This window comes from Sturnira hondurensis, unplaced genomic scaffold (assembly GCF_014824575.4).
Source record: "Sturnira hondurensis isolate 20B ecotype Veracruz unplaced genomic scaffold, ASM1482457v3 Scaffold0021143, whole genome shotgun sequence".
NCBI classification, from domain to species: domain Eukaryota; kingdom Metazoa; phylum Chordata; class Mammalia; order Chiroptera; family Phyllostomidae; genus Sturnira; species Sturnira hondurensis.
In genome coordinates, this window is record NW_028093774.1 from 29440970 (window position 1) to 29459278 (window position 18309).

The 18309-nt window shown below is 41.5% G+C and overlaps 1 protein-coding gene across 1 annotated transcript in view; it reads left to right on the top strand.

Annotated features, from left to right (window-relative positions):
- The first annotated feature begins 10312 nt into the window (after positions 1 to 10312).
- Positions 10313 to 18309, top strand: part of KCNH5 (potassium voltage-gated channel subfamily H member 5) — a 266667-nt gene continuing 258670 nt past the window's right edge. The window contains exon 1 of the mRNA XM_037031623.1: positions 10313 to 10752. Within this exon, the coding sequence (XP_036887518.1) occupies positions 10680 to 10752 (73 nt within the window). The 5' untranslated portion in view covers positions 10313 to 10679. The remainder of the gene's footprint in view (positions 10753 to 18309) is intronic.

An 18309-nucleotide genomic window follows, 5' to 3' on the forward strand; every position in this document is an offset into this window, starting at 1 on the left:
GTGAGAGAGTATTAATGTTTCAAAAATATCATCTTCTCACATGCATGGTTCTCTTACGGAGTTTGTCCAATTTTGGCCTTTTCTCTCCTCAAAGCATCTATTTTCCCCAATTGTGGTATAATTGACATACCACATTATATTAGTTTCAGAACACAACAAAATGATTTGATATTTGTACGTTGTGAAATGATCAGCATAAGACTAGTTAATGTCCATCACCACATGTAGTTATAATTTTGTTTTGTGATGAGCTCCCAAAGCATCTTGGGAGCTCACCAGTTACATGCAGATACCATCTCCTAAGATGTTATGTCACTCTTTCCCTGAAAACATGTCTCTCATTGCTTCAGAATAAGCCCAAACTCATTAAGTTGGCCTCGTATGTCCCTAATTGTTCCTCCAATTTTGTCTCCCATTTGTCTTTGTTAAGTCTGGATTACCTACTTTCTATCATATATCTTATGCTTTTCTATTATTCTGATGTTTTTTCTAGTTCTCCCACCTAGAAAACATCCCTCCTTCTCCCATACTGGGGGCACCCACTGAGGCTGAAATAGGAGCTGAAATCTAGCCCGTAATCATCTCCCCAACTGGTGTCCCTCTCTTGCCTGTCCAAGGAGACATCTTCTCCCAATCTCGCAAAGATGCCAGAGTGGCCAGTGGCAGCTCTGGTGAGGCAATGTCTAGAGTTTCAACTGCATTTGCTACTTTTTTTTCTTATTACAGTGAGGCAGTGCTTCAGGAGAGAAAGAGTACGGTGCCCTAGAAGAAGACCCAGGAGGTGCACTTTACCAAGTCTTAGAGAGTCAAACAAAGCCTTTTGGAGAAAAAAATCTAACCCATGATCTGAAGACTATATTTGGTGACATAGGACATAGGTGAAGGAGCAGAGAGAGAGCACAGGGAAAGTATAGCTGACCCTTGAACAATGAGAGGGTTAGGGGTGCTGACCACCCCCCACAGTTGAAACTCCATGTATAACCTTTGATTCCCCCTAAACTTAACCAATAGCCTACTGGTGATCAAAAAACTTGGTGTCAGTTAACAAATATTTTGTATGTTATATGTACTATATACTATATACTATATTCTTATCATGAAGTAAGCTAAAGAAAATGTTATTGAGAAAATATATTTATTGTAGGAGACTGTCCTGTGTGGTGTGGGCCCGGCTCCCACTCAGAGATGCACAGGACCCACGCCCACGGATATGTTCTCCTGTGGGGAATCAGGCCTGCACTGTGCCTAGACGGCTGTGAGACTTGCTTTTGCTAAAACTCCCTCACCCTGAAATGAAAGAACAAGTGCTTATTGTAACTTCCTAAAATTCATGCTGAAAGAGTGTAATCAGTCCAATCACTTTTGCCTTTTCATTTGCAAATATCCCTCTTCTGTGATGTGATTAGTGGCATTGGCTCCTTTGTTTTCTGTAGAAGGTAACCACCTAAAGCAACTCATGCATAGTAAATGAGGACTGTCAAGTAATGTGTTGAGAAACCCAATACAGGCCGGTTATAGCAAGGGCTGTGGCTTTTGCTCCCCTTGAGAGAAAAAGCCATGCTGTCCCTCTTCCTCCACCAGACTCAGTAGTCCGTGTGAATGTCTCATTTCATCCATAATGACGCGGACACTGCAGGCCAGTGTCTGCATCAATTTATAGTATTTATTGAAAAATCACTTTAAAGTGGACCCATGCAGTTCAAAACTGTGTTGTTCGAGGATCAATTGCACACGGAATAAAAAGGAGTGTAAAGGACAAGGATTTTTGAGGATGTGAGGTTACAGTGGGAATTTTTGAGGGTTGAGACTGGATAGGTAAGCGGGAGTCAGATAGGAAGGGATTAAAGAAAGGCCAGCTAACGGCTTTAGACTTTCACCTGAGGGAAGCAAAGAATTTATAAGGGTGACATAAGTAGATTTTTGCCTTAAGAGCTTTAGTTATAGTGCAGGATGGAGAATGAATCGAGGTAGAGCTTGGAGATGGAGATTGAGAGGAATCTGGCAGGAAATACAGGGATCAGGGAGACAGGTTAGAGGAGTTTTAGTAATCCAAGTGAATGATGAGATTCTGGCACGTTTGTTACTGTGTCCTACCCTAATCTATCCTAACTGATACAGATTATTAAATTTCTTTAAGTACAGGAAATTAGGGGAATCCTAATCCTCAATCCTGACTGCATAGGAGGGGACTTGTCCTTGAGCAGTGCCAGCAAGGATAGTGACAAGTAGATACTTTTCAGAGCTATATGGAAGGTAGAATGAGCTGGACTGGAGGTGGGGTAGTAGAGAGATGTTGACATTACTGACTTAGCCAACTGGGTGGATGGGGGTGGCGCTCCTGAATACAGATCTGTGTATTCGGAATCTGTATTCCGAATCCTGAATCTGTGGATTTCTGTATGTTTGCATCTCCCCTATCAGGATTAGGGCCAGAAATCCCTGTTGCTGCAACGTATGCAACAAAACATGTCAATATTCACAGCAAATGGAATAAAGAAAGAGTACAAATAGCTTCATGACAATTTGGGTTGGGCTTTCCTGGTGAATAAGTCTGTGACAAATTTATGAAAAGTTTAGAATTTCAGAGTTCTGCAGTTTCAGAAATGTGGATTTAAAACTGTCCACCTGTACTATCTCAATTAATTCTTACATCAATCTTATGAGATACACACTGTCACTATTCTCTCTCTTTTTGAAATCCTTACCCGAGGATATGTTTATTGATTTGAGAGAGAGAGAGAGAGAGAGAGCAAGAGAGAGAGAGAGAGAAAGAACATTTATGTGAGAGAGAAACATTGATCAGTTGCTTCTCATACATGCCCTGACTGGAGATAGAACATGCAAGCTTTTGGTGCATGGGATGAGACTCCAACCAACAGAGCCACCTGGCCAGGGCTATCACTCCACTCTTTTTATAGATAAACAAAATTCAGGGACAGATAAGTTAACTAAAATACTGAGGTCACACAACCAATATTCAAAACCAGGCAGTCCAAGGTATGAAGAGATGAGTGTCACAAGCAGGTGGAGTAAGGGGGTCAAATGTCATAAGCAGGTGGAGTAAAATTAAAAGTGAAATTGCCTCACTGGATCTGGCAGTTCAGAAAATGGCCTTTGGAAGGCAGTTTCAGGAAAATAGTGGATTGGAGGCCAATTTGTGGTGGGTTAAGGAGTGTGTAGGAGGCAAGGAAAAAGCAAAACTGCTCCACCCTTCTGAGAAATTGACATGAAGGGGTGGGAGAGACAGAGCAAGAGCTAGAGCAAATAGAAAATTAGGAAAGTATTCTTGATGCTTATTAAACATTGAAGAGAGAGGATCAGGAGACAGTAAAGTGAGGTCTCTTCAGAGGCACAAGAGAAGAGGATCCAGAGAGAGCACTGGTGAAGCGATGGAGAGGAAAATTGCTTCCTGTTCACCTAGAAGGAAAGGAAGAGAGAGAGCCAAGGTAGGGAGTCTAGTGATTGACAGCATGACCCATTCTCTGGGAGTCACCTTCCGAGACATATGAAGTATAAAGACAGAGATTTGAGAAAGCTACTATAGAGCATGGAAGGACAGTTAACTAGGGATTTGTAGAAAGACTGGGCTGCATTGAGAAGGGCAAGTAGAGTTTGGAGGACTTACAGAGCATCAGCCTGGGGGGGTTTGTGATCTTTCTCTTGAGATGTTCAGCAGCTACAAGTGTGGAGAAACAGCAGGGTACGTTATGATTGTCTCTTTGGTGGGTAGGTGTAATCTACCCTTGGGAGTTGAGGATCTTGACACAGTATTTCTAGGACAGTGATTTTCGATCGCTGAGCTGCGAGAATTTTTTAAACATGCAATGCCTGATTATTTAGGCAGGGGCGCCGACCTCTTTTCACTTAGGCTGTCAAATAAAAAAATGACAACAGCCAACACAACAATAGCTGTCTGGTGTGGTGTGAATGAATCAAAATTATACCTATTTTTTGTCAGATCAACTAAAATATATTTTTGGGCTCCCACAGAATTTTAGTAATTAGTGTATGTGTGTCATGAGGTGAAAAAGGTTGAAAATCACTGGTCTAGCTAGGACAGTGGTTCTCAAACTTGATGCACAGCTTGGAGAACGTTAAAACTGATGATGTCTGAGTCTCATGTTCAGAAATTCTGATTCACTTGGTTTGGGGGCTATGGCCCAGATATTGGGAATTTTATAAGCTCCCCAGGAATGTGCAAGCAGGGAATTATTATTCCCCTAACTTCCTGTATTAAAGCATGTTCATTACCTGTACAGTCAGGATAGACTAGGTTGTGATAGAGTAACAAATAGTGCCAGCATCTCAGTGTCTTAACACAACAGACATGTAATTCCTGGTTGTATAACGTCAATGGCAGGTCTAGGTAACTCTTCCATGCAGCTGTTCTCCTTGTGTTGCTCAGTATTCCATAGTCACAGACAGAGGAAGAGGAGCACTGAGAACTGAGCCCTGGCTCTCTCCTGCTTTCACACATCGCATCCATTCACATTTCGTTGACCAGAACTAGTGTATGGCCACTGCTAATTTCAAGGAGGCAGAAAAGGCATCTGGATGTTGGTGAATATTAGTGATGATCCCCACCTAGAGCTTTCACTGGAAATGAAAGTCGAAGGGAATGAAAAGGCTTATTTACTTTATAAACACTGATGTGGTGTTTGTTATATGCCCCGTAACTTTTGAATAGGAACTCATTTAATCCTCGTAACAGGCCTATTAAATAGGTGATTTTTACCCCCATTTTATAGAAGGGGAAATTGAGGCTAAACAACTGACCTTAGGCCATATACTGTATTTTTTTGGGCCATAAGATGCACCTAGGTTTTAGAGGAGGAAAATAAGAAAAAATTTAAAAAATTTTTTAAATTTAATTATTGTTCAAGTACAGTTTTCTGTCCCCCACTCCCATCCCAGGAAAAAATTTTTTTGAAGCAAAAAAAGTGGTAAAATNCCATTCACATTTCGTTGACCAGAACTAGTGTATGGCCACTGCTAATTTCAAGGAGGCAGAAAAGGCATCTGGATGTTGGTGAATATTAGTGATGATCCCCACCTAGAGCTTTCACTGGAAATGAAAGTCGAAGGGAATGAAAAGACTTATTTACTTTATAAACACTGATGTGGTGTTTGTTATATGCCCCGTAACTTTTGAATAGGAACTCATTTAATCCTCGTAACAGCCCTATTAAATAGGTGATTTTTACCCCCATTTTATAGAAGGGGAAATTGAGGCTAAATAACTGACCTTAGGCCATATACTGTATTTTTTTGGGCCATAAGATGCACCTAGGTTTTAGAGGAGGAAAATAAGAAAAAATTTAAAAAAATTTTTAAATTTAATTATTGTTCAAGTACAGTTTTCTGTCCCCCACTCCCATCCCAGGGAAAAATTTTTTTGAAGCAAAAAAAGTGGTAAAATATTTAATAACATAAATAACATAATATTTCACCAGTATAAATGTAAACAGAGCTCTACAGCAGCATTAACAACCATTATTCCTCCCAAATTATTTGGGGGGGGGTGCGTCTTATAGTCCAAAAATGTGGTAGTTAATAAGCTGCAGAGGCAAGATTAAATTCTAGGCAGTCTGGGTTCAGAGACTAAGCATTGAGCCTTTCTCTATACAACACTGTACCTTTTTTTTAAAAAGATGTTATTTATTTATTTTTAGAGAGAGGAGAAGGGAGAGGGAAAGAAAGGGAGAGAAACATCAATTGGCTGCCTCTCACATACCCACAACTGAGGACAGAGCCTACAACTCAGGCACATGCCCTGACTGGGAATCAAACTGGTGACCCTTTGGTTCGCAGGCCAGCATTTAACCCACTGAGCCACACCAGCCAGGGCCTATACTACACCTTTATTCTGCTTTCTCTCAACTTAGATTCGTTGTGGGTAGGGCGATGAGGGAAGGAGGAAGGTTTCGCCGCTAGAGCTGTGGTAGGGCTCCGTGGGGAGGCAGAGAGTGAGACTCGGGACCGGGCTGGGGGGGAGGCAGCGGTTTGAGCCAATACCACTGCTAGTGAGACCAGCCCTGGGGGCCAGGACAGAAAACAACTGCTGGCCATTTCCTTTCTTTCTTCCTCCCATTCCTCCATCAGAGCCGCCTATTTAGCATCCAAGGACTGTACCTTAGACCTCTGCTGAAGTTACCTCAGAAACAGATCAGGGATGGGGAGAAAAATTATTTCTGTGGTGGGTTGTGGGAAGGCCATTTTCACGTAAAGGATCAATATGTCAGACTGGACCTATTTCTAATGCATTTCTGAGCATTTACATATAATTGTAACTACTGACAAATAAACTACATTGAAAACTTCTCTAAGAAAGGGTGCTTGATAAAGGAATCCTTCAGCAAACCAGTGGTAATTACAAGCCATCACATCCTAATGTATCAGTTTTCTGTCTTCACCTTTATATTCGTCGCCGTTAGAGTGGAACACACCTGCAGTTCAGCTAGCTTTCATTCATTTCGCGGCTCTGACTTGGGAGTCAGCGAACTCCTCTGGGTGTTGAACTCTTGGTTCTCACAGACAACATGGCTCTAATTGCAATACCTCAAGAGAGGGGGAAAGGATAAATGATGCTGCTTTAAAATGGAATCTTTGCAAAGAAAACAAACAAAAAGTAGGCCTCTGTGTGACATTGAAGCTTTTAGATTCCTGTCTCTCTGTCTCACCTGCTAAGCCCTGTGGTTTGGTTATAGCTAACATATGGACTCGGTCTGCGAAATGCTTTTGGAATGCCGTATTGGCACCTTGCTGCACTCTGCCAGCACCTGCCTTAGGGCCAGCAAGTCCGTGCGTTGCCGCTTTATTTTCCTAAACTCCATTTGTTTATGAGTGGTTTTAAGTTGTCAGGGGTTTCTCTTCTCTCTAGTGCTACAAAATTAATGATGGCAATAGAGATCACTGGCTGTTGCTGGGTATTACTACACGAAGCCAAAATCAGGCTATTTTCCGTTATTTACAAGAAGCTCTGGCGGTAGGGTCAGGAGACCCAATTCTAGTTTCGATGCAGCCTCTGAAGCCCCATGTCATTTTGGATAGGTATTTCATTTCTCCGAGTCTCCATTTCTTCTTCTGTGGATTGAAAATTTAAAATCGCAGATTAAGAAAAGTGTGTAAATCAAGAACTTCGTACTTTATAGCTACCATTTTTTACAATAATTAAAATAATCCAAAAGCTCTAATGCTGTGCAGTTATTAAGGACAAAGAGGAAAGGGTAAATGTCATTTTAATTAAATTTGCAAGTGGAAACAAATAGGAAGTTCTACCAGTAACTGTGTGACTGTGTCTTAATGGAGTCCGAAAGAATTTCCTCTTTAGGAAGTGTGAACTAATACACCCACAGAGGAGTGATTTAGAACAGGGATATTTATATTTGATGGGAAATGCTGGGAAGCCAAGATTTTATATCAATACTCAGAGGCAAGCGTGGGCAGCTGATGAGGTGCAAAAGAACATATGGAGTTGAAATATTTCCTATTTATGTTGTTGATGGATTTATCATATCATGTTAGAAGTCTAGGATAGCAATCTATGAATTATGTTGGTATCTATTTTTAAAAGATTAGCTTGCCTATTCACCACCCCAGTCTCTGAATGGCTAATTAGCCTATGACGGCAATTTTCAAACTTTTTAAATAATCTCATGGCACACGTAAATCAATTACTAAAATTCTGCAGCCCACTGAAAAATATATTTTTTGCTGATCTGACAAAAAATAGGTATACTTTTGATTTGTTCACACCGATAGCTATTGTTGTTTTGGCTGTTGTAATTTTTTATTTGAAAACTTAAGGGAAAAGAAGTCGGTGCCTCTGACTAAATAAACAGTCCAGTAGGGCACGTTTTAATGCTTCTTGCAGCACACCAGTATGCCCAGGCCCATCAGCTGGAAATCGCTGGTCAAGGACCATGATCCGTCTGCACAGTAGCCTGCTTGCCATGAACACAGGTCACACACAACTCACTTGAGGGGGAAAATCCAGCTGTTAGAGATGTCCTTGCAGTTCCCTTCTGCTTCAACTGCAAGAAGGAGCTGTAACCTCAGCTGTGTCTTTGACTCCTGCAAGAGGCACTTGAGCCCCAAGGCTCCCATCTGTGCCTGAGTCCCTTGTTACTCAATTAAAATCACCCACATATTTAGAAGACATTCTAGCTGTAAGGGAAGAAACTTGCACTCCCAGCAGTGCTTTGGGTAAAAAGCTCAAATAACCCAGTGTTATGCCATAGTCTCCTGGCTTTTTGCGGAAAGAATTCTAACACAGCAAACTGCTCTTTGCCTCCCATCAGCCCTCTGGGTTTGCTCAGCTGCTCGACTGGGCAAACAGGTGGGTATTTCCAAGAGCATATATTACCAAGAGGGAATATATGAGCCCAAGCTAAAACCTGGATCCTGGTTGTGTGTTTCTGTCTGCCAGCCACAGCAGGGGTCCTTACCCTGGGGTGCTCAGGAGAGAGAGTGATGGTCACTGGAGGGCAGTGACTGGTAATCTAGGCAGCAGTCACTGACTGTTTTTTGACGCCAGGGACTGGTTTCATGGGAGACAATTTTTTCAGACTGCAGTTGGTGGGGGTGGGGTGGGGTGGGGGGTGGTTTCAGGCTGATTCATGCACATGACATTCAAGCCCACCTCCTTCTGTGTGGCCAGTTTTCTAATAGGCCTGGACTGGTACTGGTCTGTGGCCCCCGAATTTGGGGCGCCCTGATCGGGGCATTCCAAAAAAGAAATAAGACACTGCCCCTTTCTTTTTTTCCCTTCCAGCCCTGGTATGGAACTGAGCAGCTGTTTCCTCTGACCCCAGCCTGGGGGTTCCTGCTGCCTCTGGGCAATTTAGCCTTGACCATTTCTGACAGGGATTACCTAGCCCTGGAACGTATTCTGACCCACGTAAAGGGGACTCCCTGTCCAACTTTCCTTTTGCCTTCACTGTTTCATGCTTCCTGTCACCACCATCTTCTGATCCTGTCTCAGCACACATTTTGTCCCCACTCCTTGACCCTGCTTATGTCCTTTCTGAACAGGCTCAGTTGGAGCTTCCCCAGAGGAAGCCTTATATCGGTGCTTTTCAGATTAGAGTGTGCAGCATGTTTGCCTGGAGGGGGGAAATCAGCTGTTAAGGATGGATTGTTCTAAGGATGGGATAGAACCAATCGTTGCCTCTCGCCCTCGGTTCCGGGTTCCCTAGCTCTGGGGTCAATAGGGCTCCATCACCTGCATTTCTAACAAGTTCTTGGGAGGTGCTGCCAGTGAGGACCACTTTGAGAACCACTGTCTTAGGGAAGAAAAGCTGCTGCGGCACGAGCTCCCCCTTTTCTCCACGTCTCTCTCAGATGCATTCGCATGCATGCCATTGTCCCCTCTCCGTGGTAAATTCCGGCTTTTGGACTCTGTGTCTAATGGTTGCACTCCTGTCCCCAGTTACGAGTGGTTAGAGGGTTGTTAGAGACGAATCCTGTTCGCACCTCCAGCCTTGCTCAGCTTTGTTCCATCGCCTTCACTGGTTTTCCGCCACGAATGATGCCCGCCGCACCCTCTTTCGGTTGTGAATTATTCACCCTCTTTCCCTACTCCTTGCGTTAAGTGCAGCCTTTTCAGCAACTTCGCAGCCAGGCTCCCGACTTGCCTCCTGCGCTCCGCAGCTCTGGGGAAGCGCCCCTGCGCGGCTGCTGCTCTCCCTCGCCAGACCCAGCCCTAGGCGGACCCTATCTGGCTCGGACTGCGCTGCGTGGGGTAGGGCCGGTGCTGAAAGCTCCTGTGTCGAGCTTCGGGAGCTGTAGCCGGAATGGGAATGACGGGGGTGGGCGTAGCAGCGTCAGGTGGCTGCTGTGCGTCCCGTGCACCGCCCAGTCGGTCCCAGGTCGGTGCTCAGCCTCAGCGGAGTGGGAGCACTTTCAAGGCAGCAGACGTGTTTGAGGCTCGGGACCCCTCCCGGAGAAGCTGAGATGTGATCCTTTCGATTGCCCATTGCCCTCTCTGGCATCCTGCCGGCTTCTCCCACTTCCTCTCCCACTCCACGGCCCCATTGGACGGGGAGCATTTGCCTCGATCTCCAGGGAGAGAGGCGCGGACACAAGGCGCACAGCCCCGCAGAAGTTGGGCTCCGCGGGGCAGCGGTGATCCAGCTGCTAGAGAAGGGTGGGCTGGGGCAACGGAAGAAGAAGGTGCAGTGAGGGTGTCTGGGTCTGGGCTAACAGTGACTGGAAGAGGCGCTTGGGTTGGCCCTTCCCGCTCCCTGACCTCGGGGCACGGGGCACGGGGCACGGGGCAGGGGGAGAAATGCTGAGCTCGCTCCCAGGCGGCGGCCACCACGGCAGCAGCCTCAGCAGTAGCTTGAGCAGCAGCACCGGCGGGACAGCGACAGCGGGGGCGGCGCAGGCGCATTGTGCCCCGCGGAGCCTGCAGTTCCCGAGCCCCGTGTGCGGCACCGCCACAGTCTGGGCAGCTGCGGCCGGGGGAGCGCTACTACCATGAACTGCCTGGTCCTCCTCCCCAGAGCTGCTCATCCGGGTTGGGCTGGAAACACAGTCAGGGGACCCCGTCGCCACCGCACCCCCTCTTCTTTCGGCTCCATCTTCTCCTCCACCTTTTCCTACTCTTCCTCCACCTTCTCTTCCTGCATCCCCCCCTCCCCCGCCGCGGATCCTGGACGCCGCTCTCTAGACCCAGGATGCCGGGGGGCAAGAGAGGGCTGGTGGCACCTCAGAACACATTTTTGGAGAACATCGTCAGGCGCTCCAGTGGTAAGAAGAGTTGCAGTTCAGAACACCCCTACTTCTATCCTGCACACGCGTGTGCGCCCCCCATCCCATCCCTCTCCCAGAGGGGGCGGGGGATGCAGACAGCCCAGCCTGGTGGCTTCAGTGACTAGCTGGACCTGATTTCGGATGGGGGTGGGAATGAGTGGTGCTGAAAAGTTAGTTGTACCTCCTCCGCAGGACGTCCTCACCCCCCTCCCACCTGTCCAGAGCCGGAAACAGGAGGAAGCTGGGGGTGGGGTGGGGTGGGGTGGGGTGGGTAGGGTGCAGGTACACCTGGAGAGTAGTGTTGAGCTTCGGTTTCGTGAGGGCTATATTTCTTGTCCATCCTCTTTCTACATTTTTTTCCCCAAGTAGGTTGCAGAGACTGGACAAATTCTTAGAGTTGAATCTTAGTGCAAGGGCTTCCTTCAAGTTGGGAATGGCTGCGAAAGTGGATGCTTAATAAGATTTTGTCACTGATTTGGCTTTTGGGCCCAATGGGCACTGCTGGAAGGAACCTTATGCTAGGGAGAGTACTTGAAGTTGAACCTAATGAAGAGAAGGCTTGAAAAATGGGAAGACACTTACCATGGTCAAATATATGTTGAAAGTTTCTGAAAAAAATTTTTTTGCATTGGCCTATAATGATTCATATGATATTTGATTCGACTTAGGAGAAATGTAGAAGGGAAGCAATAGCTTCTGTGCTTTTAAAGTAACTAGAGAAAGAATGTTAAAAGTGCCATTTTTACCTTGATACGGATGCGAAGGTTTTCTTGCCTTAAATTGTCTTTAAGATGCCATCGATTTATGCCTTCATTTCCTCCAATATTACTCTGAATGGGGATGGTTATATAGTTCATAGTTGAAGGCCTAATAAACTTTGCAGTTTACTGGAATCTCTACATCTTCCACTTGCTTTAAATTCTTTTATATAATTTTCAATTTTACAAGGAAGATAGGTAAAGTACCCCCCTCCCCTCTGGGGGCTGTTTTTTTTGTTTTTAAATTCCTTGCTTGGAGAACTGTGAGAGAGACATTTCTGCGTATTGTTCACAGGAGAGCTTGGACCAAAGCAAGTGAAATACTCTGCAGTTCCATAATTGTTCATTTATTCTTTGTTTATTCATTAAAACAATATTTTTTTTGGGGGGCTTATACAACAGACACTCTGTGGGGTCCTTTGTGTAAAAATGATTAAGAAACTTCTGTTCTCAAGAAGTTCCCTGCCTAGGGGGCAAGAGCAAAGCACACTCAAATGATCCTAAACGATTAAACACAACGATGCTCTCCCTGGGTTGGTAGCTTAGATTATATTAATTCTCACATTAGGATCTCCGCTAAAACTGGGCTTGCACATTTTTCCCCTGGTTTAGGGACTGTGTATATTTGAATGTCCTGAGCTGTTTTTCATAAAGCTCTGACATGTGACTTTGTTTTCCACGGGGGGTTAACATCTGGTGCTGTACAGTCTAGAGTAGACTTTTTGGGTTGGATCGAATTTTAAAAAAACCTATAACATTTTTAGCTATTCCAGTGTGATTTCAAATGTGTTTTTGATTTTTCATGATGATATAAAATATAAATTTATAATAGTAGGCATTTTCTCTGTTTCTCTGTTACCTTCTGTTAATGTTATTCCAGACCTAACCAGGGGATATTACTGTTCAAACAGAATTTGGAATATTTGAAAGTTCTCAGAATCACTTAAGATACATTAGTCTTATTTCAGCTTTCTCATCCTCTTGAATTATTTCAACTCCTTGTATTTTGCTTTGTAAAAGGACTTTGCAGAATAAAGAATAAAACCTATAGGTTCCCAGTTGTTCTGCAGGGCATCCAGAAAGCAGATGGTAATTCCTTGACTGAAGTTTTCTAATACAGCATCTTTAGTTGAAACTTCTTATAGGGTCTGGCACTATGAGTCAGTTTTTAGATTACCTTTTATTTCAGATATACCATGAAATTAAGACTTCCCTTGTGTGGCTTAGAAATACCTGTGTCTATTGCCTCCATTTTATATCTTCCATCCAAGTTGGTGACTGTTCTATCTTTTTCATGTGTTATGTTCATAATCGCTTCATTGGCTTAGTGTTTCTTTTCATGGATAACACCAAGTACGAATGAAAATTTATCTGTTTTGGCATTTTGCATAACACCGCTAATTGCTTATGGCTAACTTTTAATACTACTACTCAAAACCTCTGAGCTTTGTTTGAAATGTGATAACTTAGGTAAGTATATGTGCTTGCGTATGTAATAAATACTGGGAAGTCTCAGTACCACTTTTATAGGTGGTAAAATTATGCCTGTAATTTTTAAATTACAGAGTATTAGAAAAATTTACTCCCAAAATGTGTGGGAGTATCCCATAGTTGTTGCCATTTCTATATGATTTGGCAGAGAAATAGATCCATTTACTCTGAGAAATTATTTAATTGGGATTAACAGAGAAAATTTCCTTCAGAATTCTCACAGGCAGATTGAGTTTGTCACAGTGAAGATTTCATTATTCACTAATTTAACAGCATTGAAAGTGAAGTGTTGGTAGAGTTTTAGTGGAAAAAGAAAGAAAAGGAGGGGTAGCTCTCAGTATATTTAAGAATTGGAGAGATAGGCTGGGATTGTTTTAGTCCACGAAATGCTTCTCTTTCTGATACAACATCATTTTCTTGTTTTAGTGCGAGTCAGATAAAACAGAAACGATACCTAGAGATGCACACAGATTAACATGCAGACTGACATCCCCCTATATACAAAGATAGTGCAGAAGAAAACACCCTTTCTCTCACACACAAAGACAAATGTAGAAAGTAATAGAAATACAGAGAGGAAGGGAGGTGGGTTGTGGGGGAGAGAGAGAAAGAGAGAAAGACATACACACATGGAGGGAGGGAGATAATTGAGATTAGACATGAAAGGGAAACAGACACGAAGAGAAAACAAAACATCAGACACTTATTTGTCCATGGATATCACTAATGAGCTGAAGTCTCAGCCAATTAGAAATCCATCAGACAACTTCTTGATGATGCTTTTAAATGTGAGGAGTTCCTAATAAAATCCCAAACTCCTCAGCTGCAATTTCCCAGAATAATGGTGCTGTATTCTGAGCCCCAGAGTAGCACGATAGCCTATTTGTTGTTATTTCCCACCTCCTGAGATGGGATTTTTATTTTTCTTGTTTAGTTGACTCAGTCTGTTATGGGCAGACATTTCCAATTGTTACTGGTGGTTCAAAGTCTATAAAATAAAGTAAGATCAAATCAAATAATGAGGGCCATTGAGTAAGATGGATACACACATACTTTAAAGAAAAATCCCCAAATATTAAAAGTAGGGAATTTATTCAGTTTTAAGATAAAAGACCAGATCATTTCGGACAAATAAAAGGAATTACAATGATTCTTGGCATGTGATTCTAGTAGGTATAGAGAGCACGTTATTAGCCCAAGAAGTAACAGTCAAAAGGGTAAATAGCAAGGTTTAAATACATTTTTCAAATAAGTTGGTAGGTAGGGAGAGTTTGGGAACTGTGTGGTGAGTTCATTACATCTGTGCAATGTCTCGTAGAAGGTCTCTGGCCCAAAGTGCTTCTCGACCAGATCTGTGTCTGGAACATTATTAGGCTATCTTCACTCATTTAAATTTCAGTTATTTATGCAAGCTGTTCATCAACGTATACTGGGCTGTAAGGAGCAAGTATACTTGCGGGTAAAGGGAAAGTCACGGAAATAAAACAACAGTTTTTAGGACTATTAGACTGGATTTTAGGGGCAAAAAACAAAGCATTTCCAAGGCCTTCAGTGGGGTCATGTCTTTGGGCAGCACATTTCATCAGATGTCGTCTCTGATTCCTTGACAAATCGGCAGAAATGGTTATTTTGGGTAACAGTAAACTAGGTTGCCATTTTGAAAAATGATAACTTTGGAAATAGTGTTTATTACAAATTAAATATTGTTTTTTAGTACTTTGAACATTATGAAAAACTACAAATGTTTTTCTCTTTAGAGGAAAAAAGGGCTCAGGAAAGAAGACAGTGCAGGTCGTATTTTATGAACCACTTAACTTTCAAGAGAAGAAGTTCAATATACTCGATTTCTGTTTTTCTTGAGATGCCCAGCTGCACCAGCAATTTCTTTACTCAGTTTTCTTTTACTTATAGGAATATCCAAAATGATTTTGTGCTGTAATTAACATTTGTAAAAACTGAGATCTAAAAAAGAACCTATAGGAGAGGAAATAAATTAGTGATTTAACAACGAAAAAGGAATAATAACTTTTAGGTATTATCCAATTTGAAAGAAGTGGTGAAAAATGGGCATTTTGGGTAAAATTTCTTGGTATTTTTTCTTGAAAAATTTTCTTTAATATTGAAATCACAATTTAGGAAATGCTGATAAAAGCACATAGTGTTTTAGAAGTATTGGTTTACCCAATCTTAGAATGTATCACTTTCACTATTGAAGTATCATAGAGGTTAAAGTTATACTGACAACTTCCTAAATTATATTTATAAATAGGCCAAGGGATTGTCTCGCTTTAGAGCCCACGTTGTATTATGTGACGAATGTGGTGTTTTCCTGACTACAGCGCTGTTTGCCCCAGGGCACTCTGGCCTCCACTGGAGTTTCCCTCTTTGCTTATCTTTTGCTTCATTCCAGAAGTAGGGTGTGTATGAAATCCATGTGCCTAGCCATCTTTTAACTGCCTTAGCCATCTTTTAACAGAACCATATAAGACACTCTGTTTTGATAGAAGGGAGAAGCTATGATTATTTTAATTGACAGTGACTGATTAGATTTCCAAAAAGAAATCCCCTAGTTTAGTCAATATTTACCTTAGGCTTTGATTGTTGATAACAGCTATTTGCTAGTGTGGACCAACGATGCTTCCATATTCTCCAGTGTCTGGCCTAGGGAAAGGTTGTATGAGTTGTTCTCCAGAACTCTGTTGTTAGACCCACCACCAGAGGTCACTGTAGGCTCTGTCACAGGTGAACCAAGTGGTTACTTTTGTTCTTTTTCTGTTTTCTTTTTTTCTTGTTTCCTTAAATTTGATTGGAAGTTAAAATCAATGTAGTTAGTTATTACTTCAGGAAGAAAATATTTAAAATATAATACATAGAAAAGTAAAACCAAGAAAGGTAGTCACTACAATCTTATTTTAGTTGATGGTAAACAATGTTTGATGACTGAATGGGGTATTATTAATAAAGATAGTTTATGCAAAGGAATAAATTTAAATAAATTTTAGACTAGTAGAACATTTGCTTTGTCAGATGGACAAAATTTTATTTTAATAAACCCTTTCAGTGTGGTGGTAAATATATGCAATGTAAGGAAAATGCCATATAAGTAAGGTTTGTACTAGAAAGATGACTATAATATAGAAGACATATTATATTTCAATAAAATTTGCCCTCTAGCATATGTCTTGCTGTAATTTATGTGAAATCGGTGAGTCAGTTCATGGCAGTGCTTTGATTTTATTGACTGTTCCCAGATTTATGGTTACTTACCTAGGATATGATTGTAGTAGTTTTCCAATATCCAAACTTTTAAAATAAAATGCAGAGCCAAAACTAATATTCTTCAGAGTTCTTCAAACTTATTAAATTGCCCCCGAAAATATGATTGGAGGTAATATTACTTTAATTGGTGTTTCTTATTAATCAGTAAGTCTGAATCTTGGACTTAGAGATTTTTGGGGGGGTACGGGGGGAAAGGTTAGAAACTGCATATTGAAATGTGCTTTGAAATGTCCTCAACAAAATTAGTTTTAATGGGAAAATTAAAATACGGCACATATTAATTATATGACTAAAAGTGCTATGTTGCTAAATCAGATGAACCGTGAACAAGTCACCACCAAAAACTGGTGGTGGTTGTGGTGGAAACTGAGGTTGGAGAAAGTGGTCCTGATGTGCCCTATGAGGTGGGGATTTGTGAAACATTTTCCCTTTACTCGTAGCAGAGTCGAATTTTAAAAAAGCCTATCTTATATTCTTGTCACATGTCCTCAAAAAGGAAAGAAAACAGTAACTATGTGAGGTAATGGATAAAATAATGAGCTTGATTGTGCTAATCATTTCACAGTGTGTACCTATGTCAAACCACTAAGCTGTACAACCTGAAGTATATACAATTTTTATTTGTCAATTATACTTTAATAAAATTGAAAAAGAAATCCTCAGTGTATTCCACCAAACACTCTAATTGAATAATGTATGGCATGACCCCTTTTTATCATTGAGTAATGAATAAAAAGAATTATTTAAATATCCTTACTTTATATAATGTAGAAGTTAATATTGGAAAGGTTTAATCTTGAAAAATATTTGATTGAATGAGGGCAGTAATAATGTAATCTCATAAGTCACTGTGCAGTTGAAACATTTTAGTATTTGGTTGGATGAGGTTACTTTGAAATAGACACATTTGTATATATTCTAGATAGTAGTTTTGTGATATATTAAGTTTTCACATGGAAAAAGGTAGGAAAATTAAATAAAGAGCAGAGTAGTTTAGATAAGAAAGAGTGGTTGAAAAGCTACATGAAATTTCATTGAAATGAATTTCTTTCTTTCTTGGGATCTGGTCCATTAAGAGAAATATGAGTACTATGTATGAAGTCCTATTGATTTCAGGAGATAGGCAATTTGAGATCTGAGTGTAAGTGTACAATCATAGCAGTTTCTAAAGACACTGACATATAACTGGAAAGTCATGCACATGTTGATACATGAACTAAGCTCTGCAAGGATTTGGGTCATACCTGCACATACCTTAACACCCTCCACTGTGAAGAGCACACAGCACTAAGTACTAGTTGAATAAATGCTTTCTGATTTTGTCTCCTAAGTTAAACAAGTCCATAATGGATTTCCCCCCAAAACAGTGCTGCTTAAATCTGTTCAGTAAGCTTGTATAAGTAATTGCATAGTTTAACACATGTTGTGAATGTGTACATTTGAAACTGGAAATCGCATTGTATAGGGCCAATCAGATGGGTTTCTTGAGAGCATGAGAGGTGAACGTGTAAGTGAGCTCATGCTCATCTTCTGTCCCAACTTGATGTACAGCTGAAGTAGTTTCTAACTCTTTGTGCACATCTCCAAGGGCTTAAAAGTGCAAGTACTTTATGCAAAAAAGAACTTTTGAAAAATCTATGTATTCTTATTAAATTATTTTAAAAGCAATTTTGTAGTTAGGAGTTATTGATGGTAAATTTTATCACTGAGAATCAATCCTTACCAGGTAAAGTATTTTCTGAGTGCTTTGCCCTAAGGAACAGGTTACGGTCCTACACTATATTTGGAGGAGGGGGAAAATGGATTTTGACTATTTAGAGACTGCAGAGCCATTGTCAGATCACCAAGTTTAACGGAAAATCAAACCACTTACTTGGATTGAGGGGAAAATTAACCTTTATCCTGATCTTTTCTATAAGTCTTTTTTGTCTGCTGGCCTATTTTTTTATTTGGGGCAAATTAAAACACAATGAGCTTATTTTCTTTTTTTTTTTAAAGATTTTATTTATTTATTTATCTTTAGAGG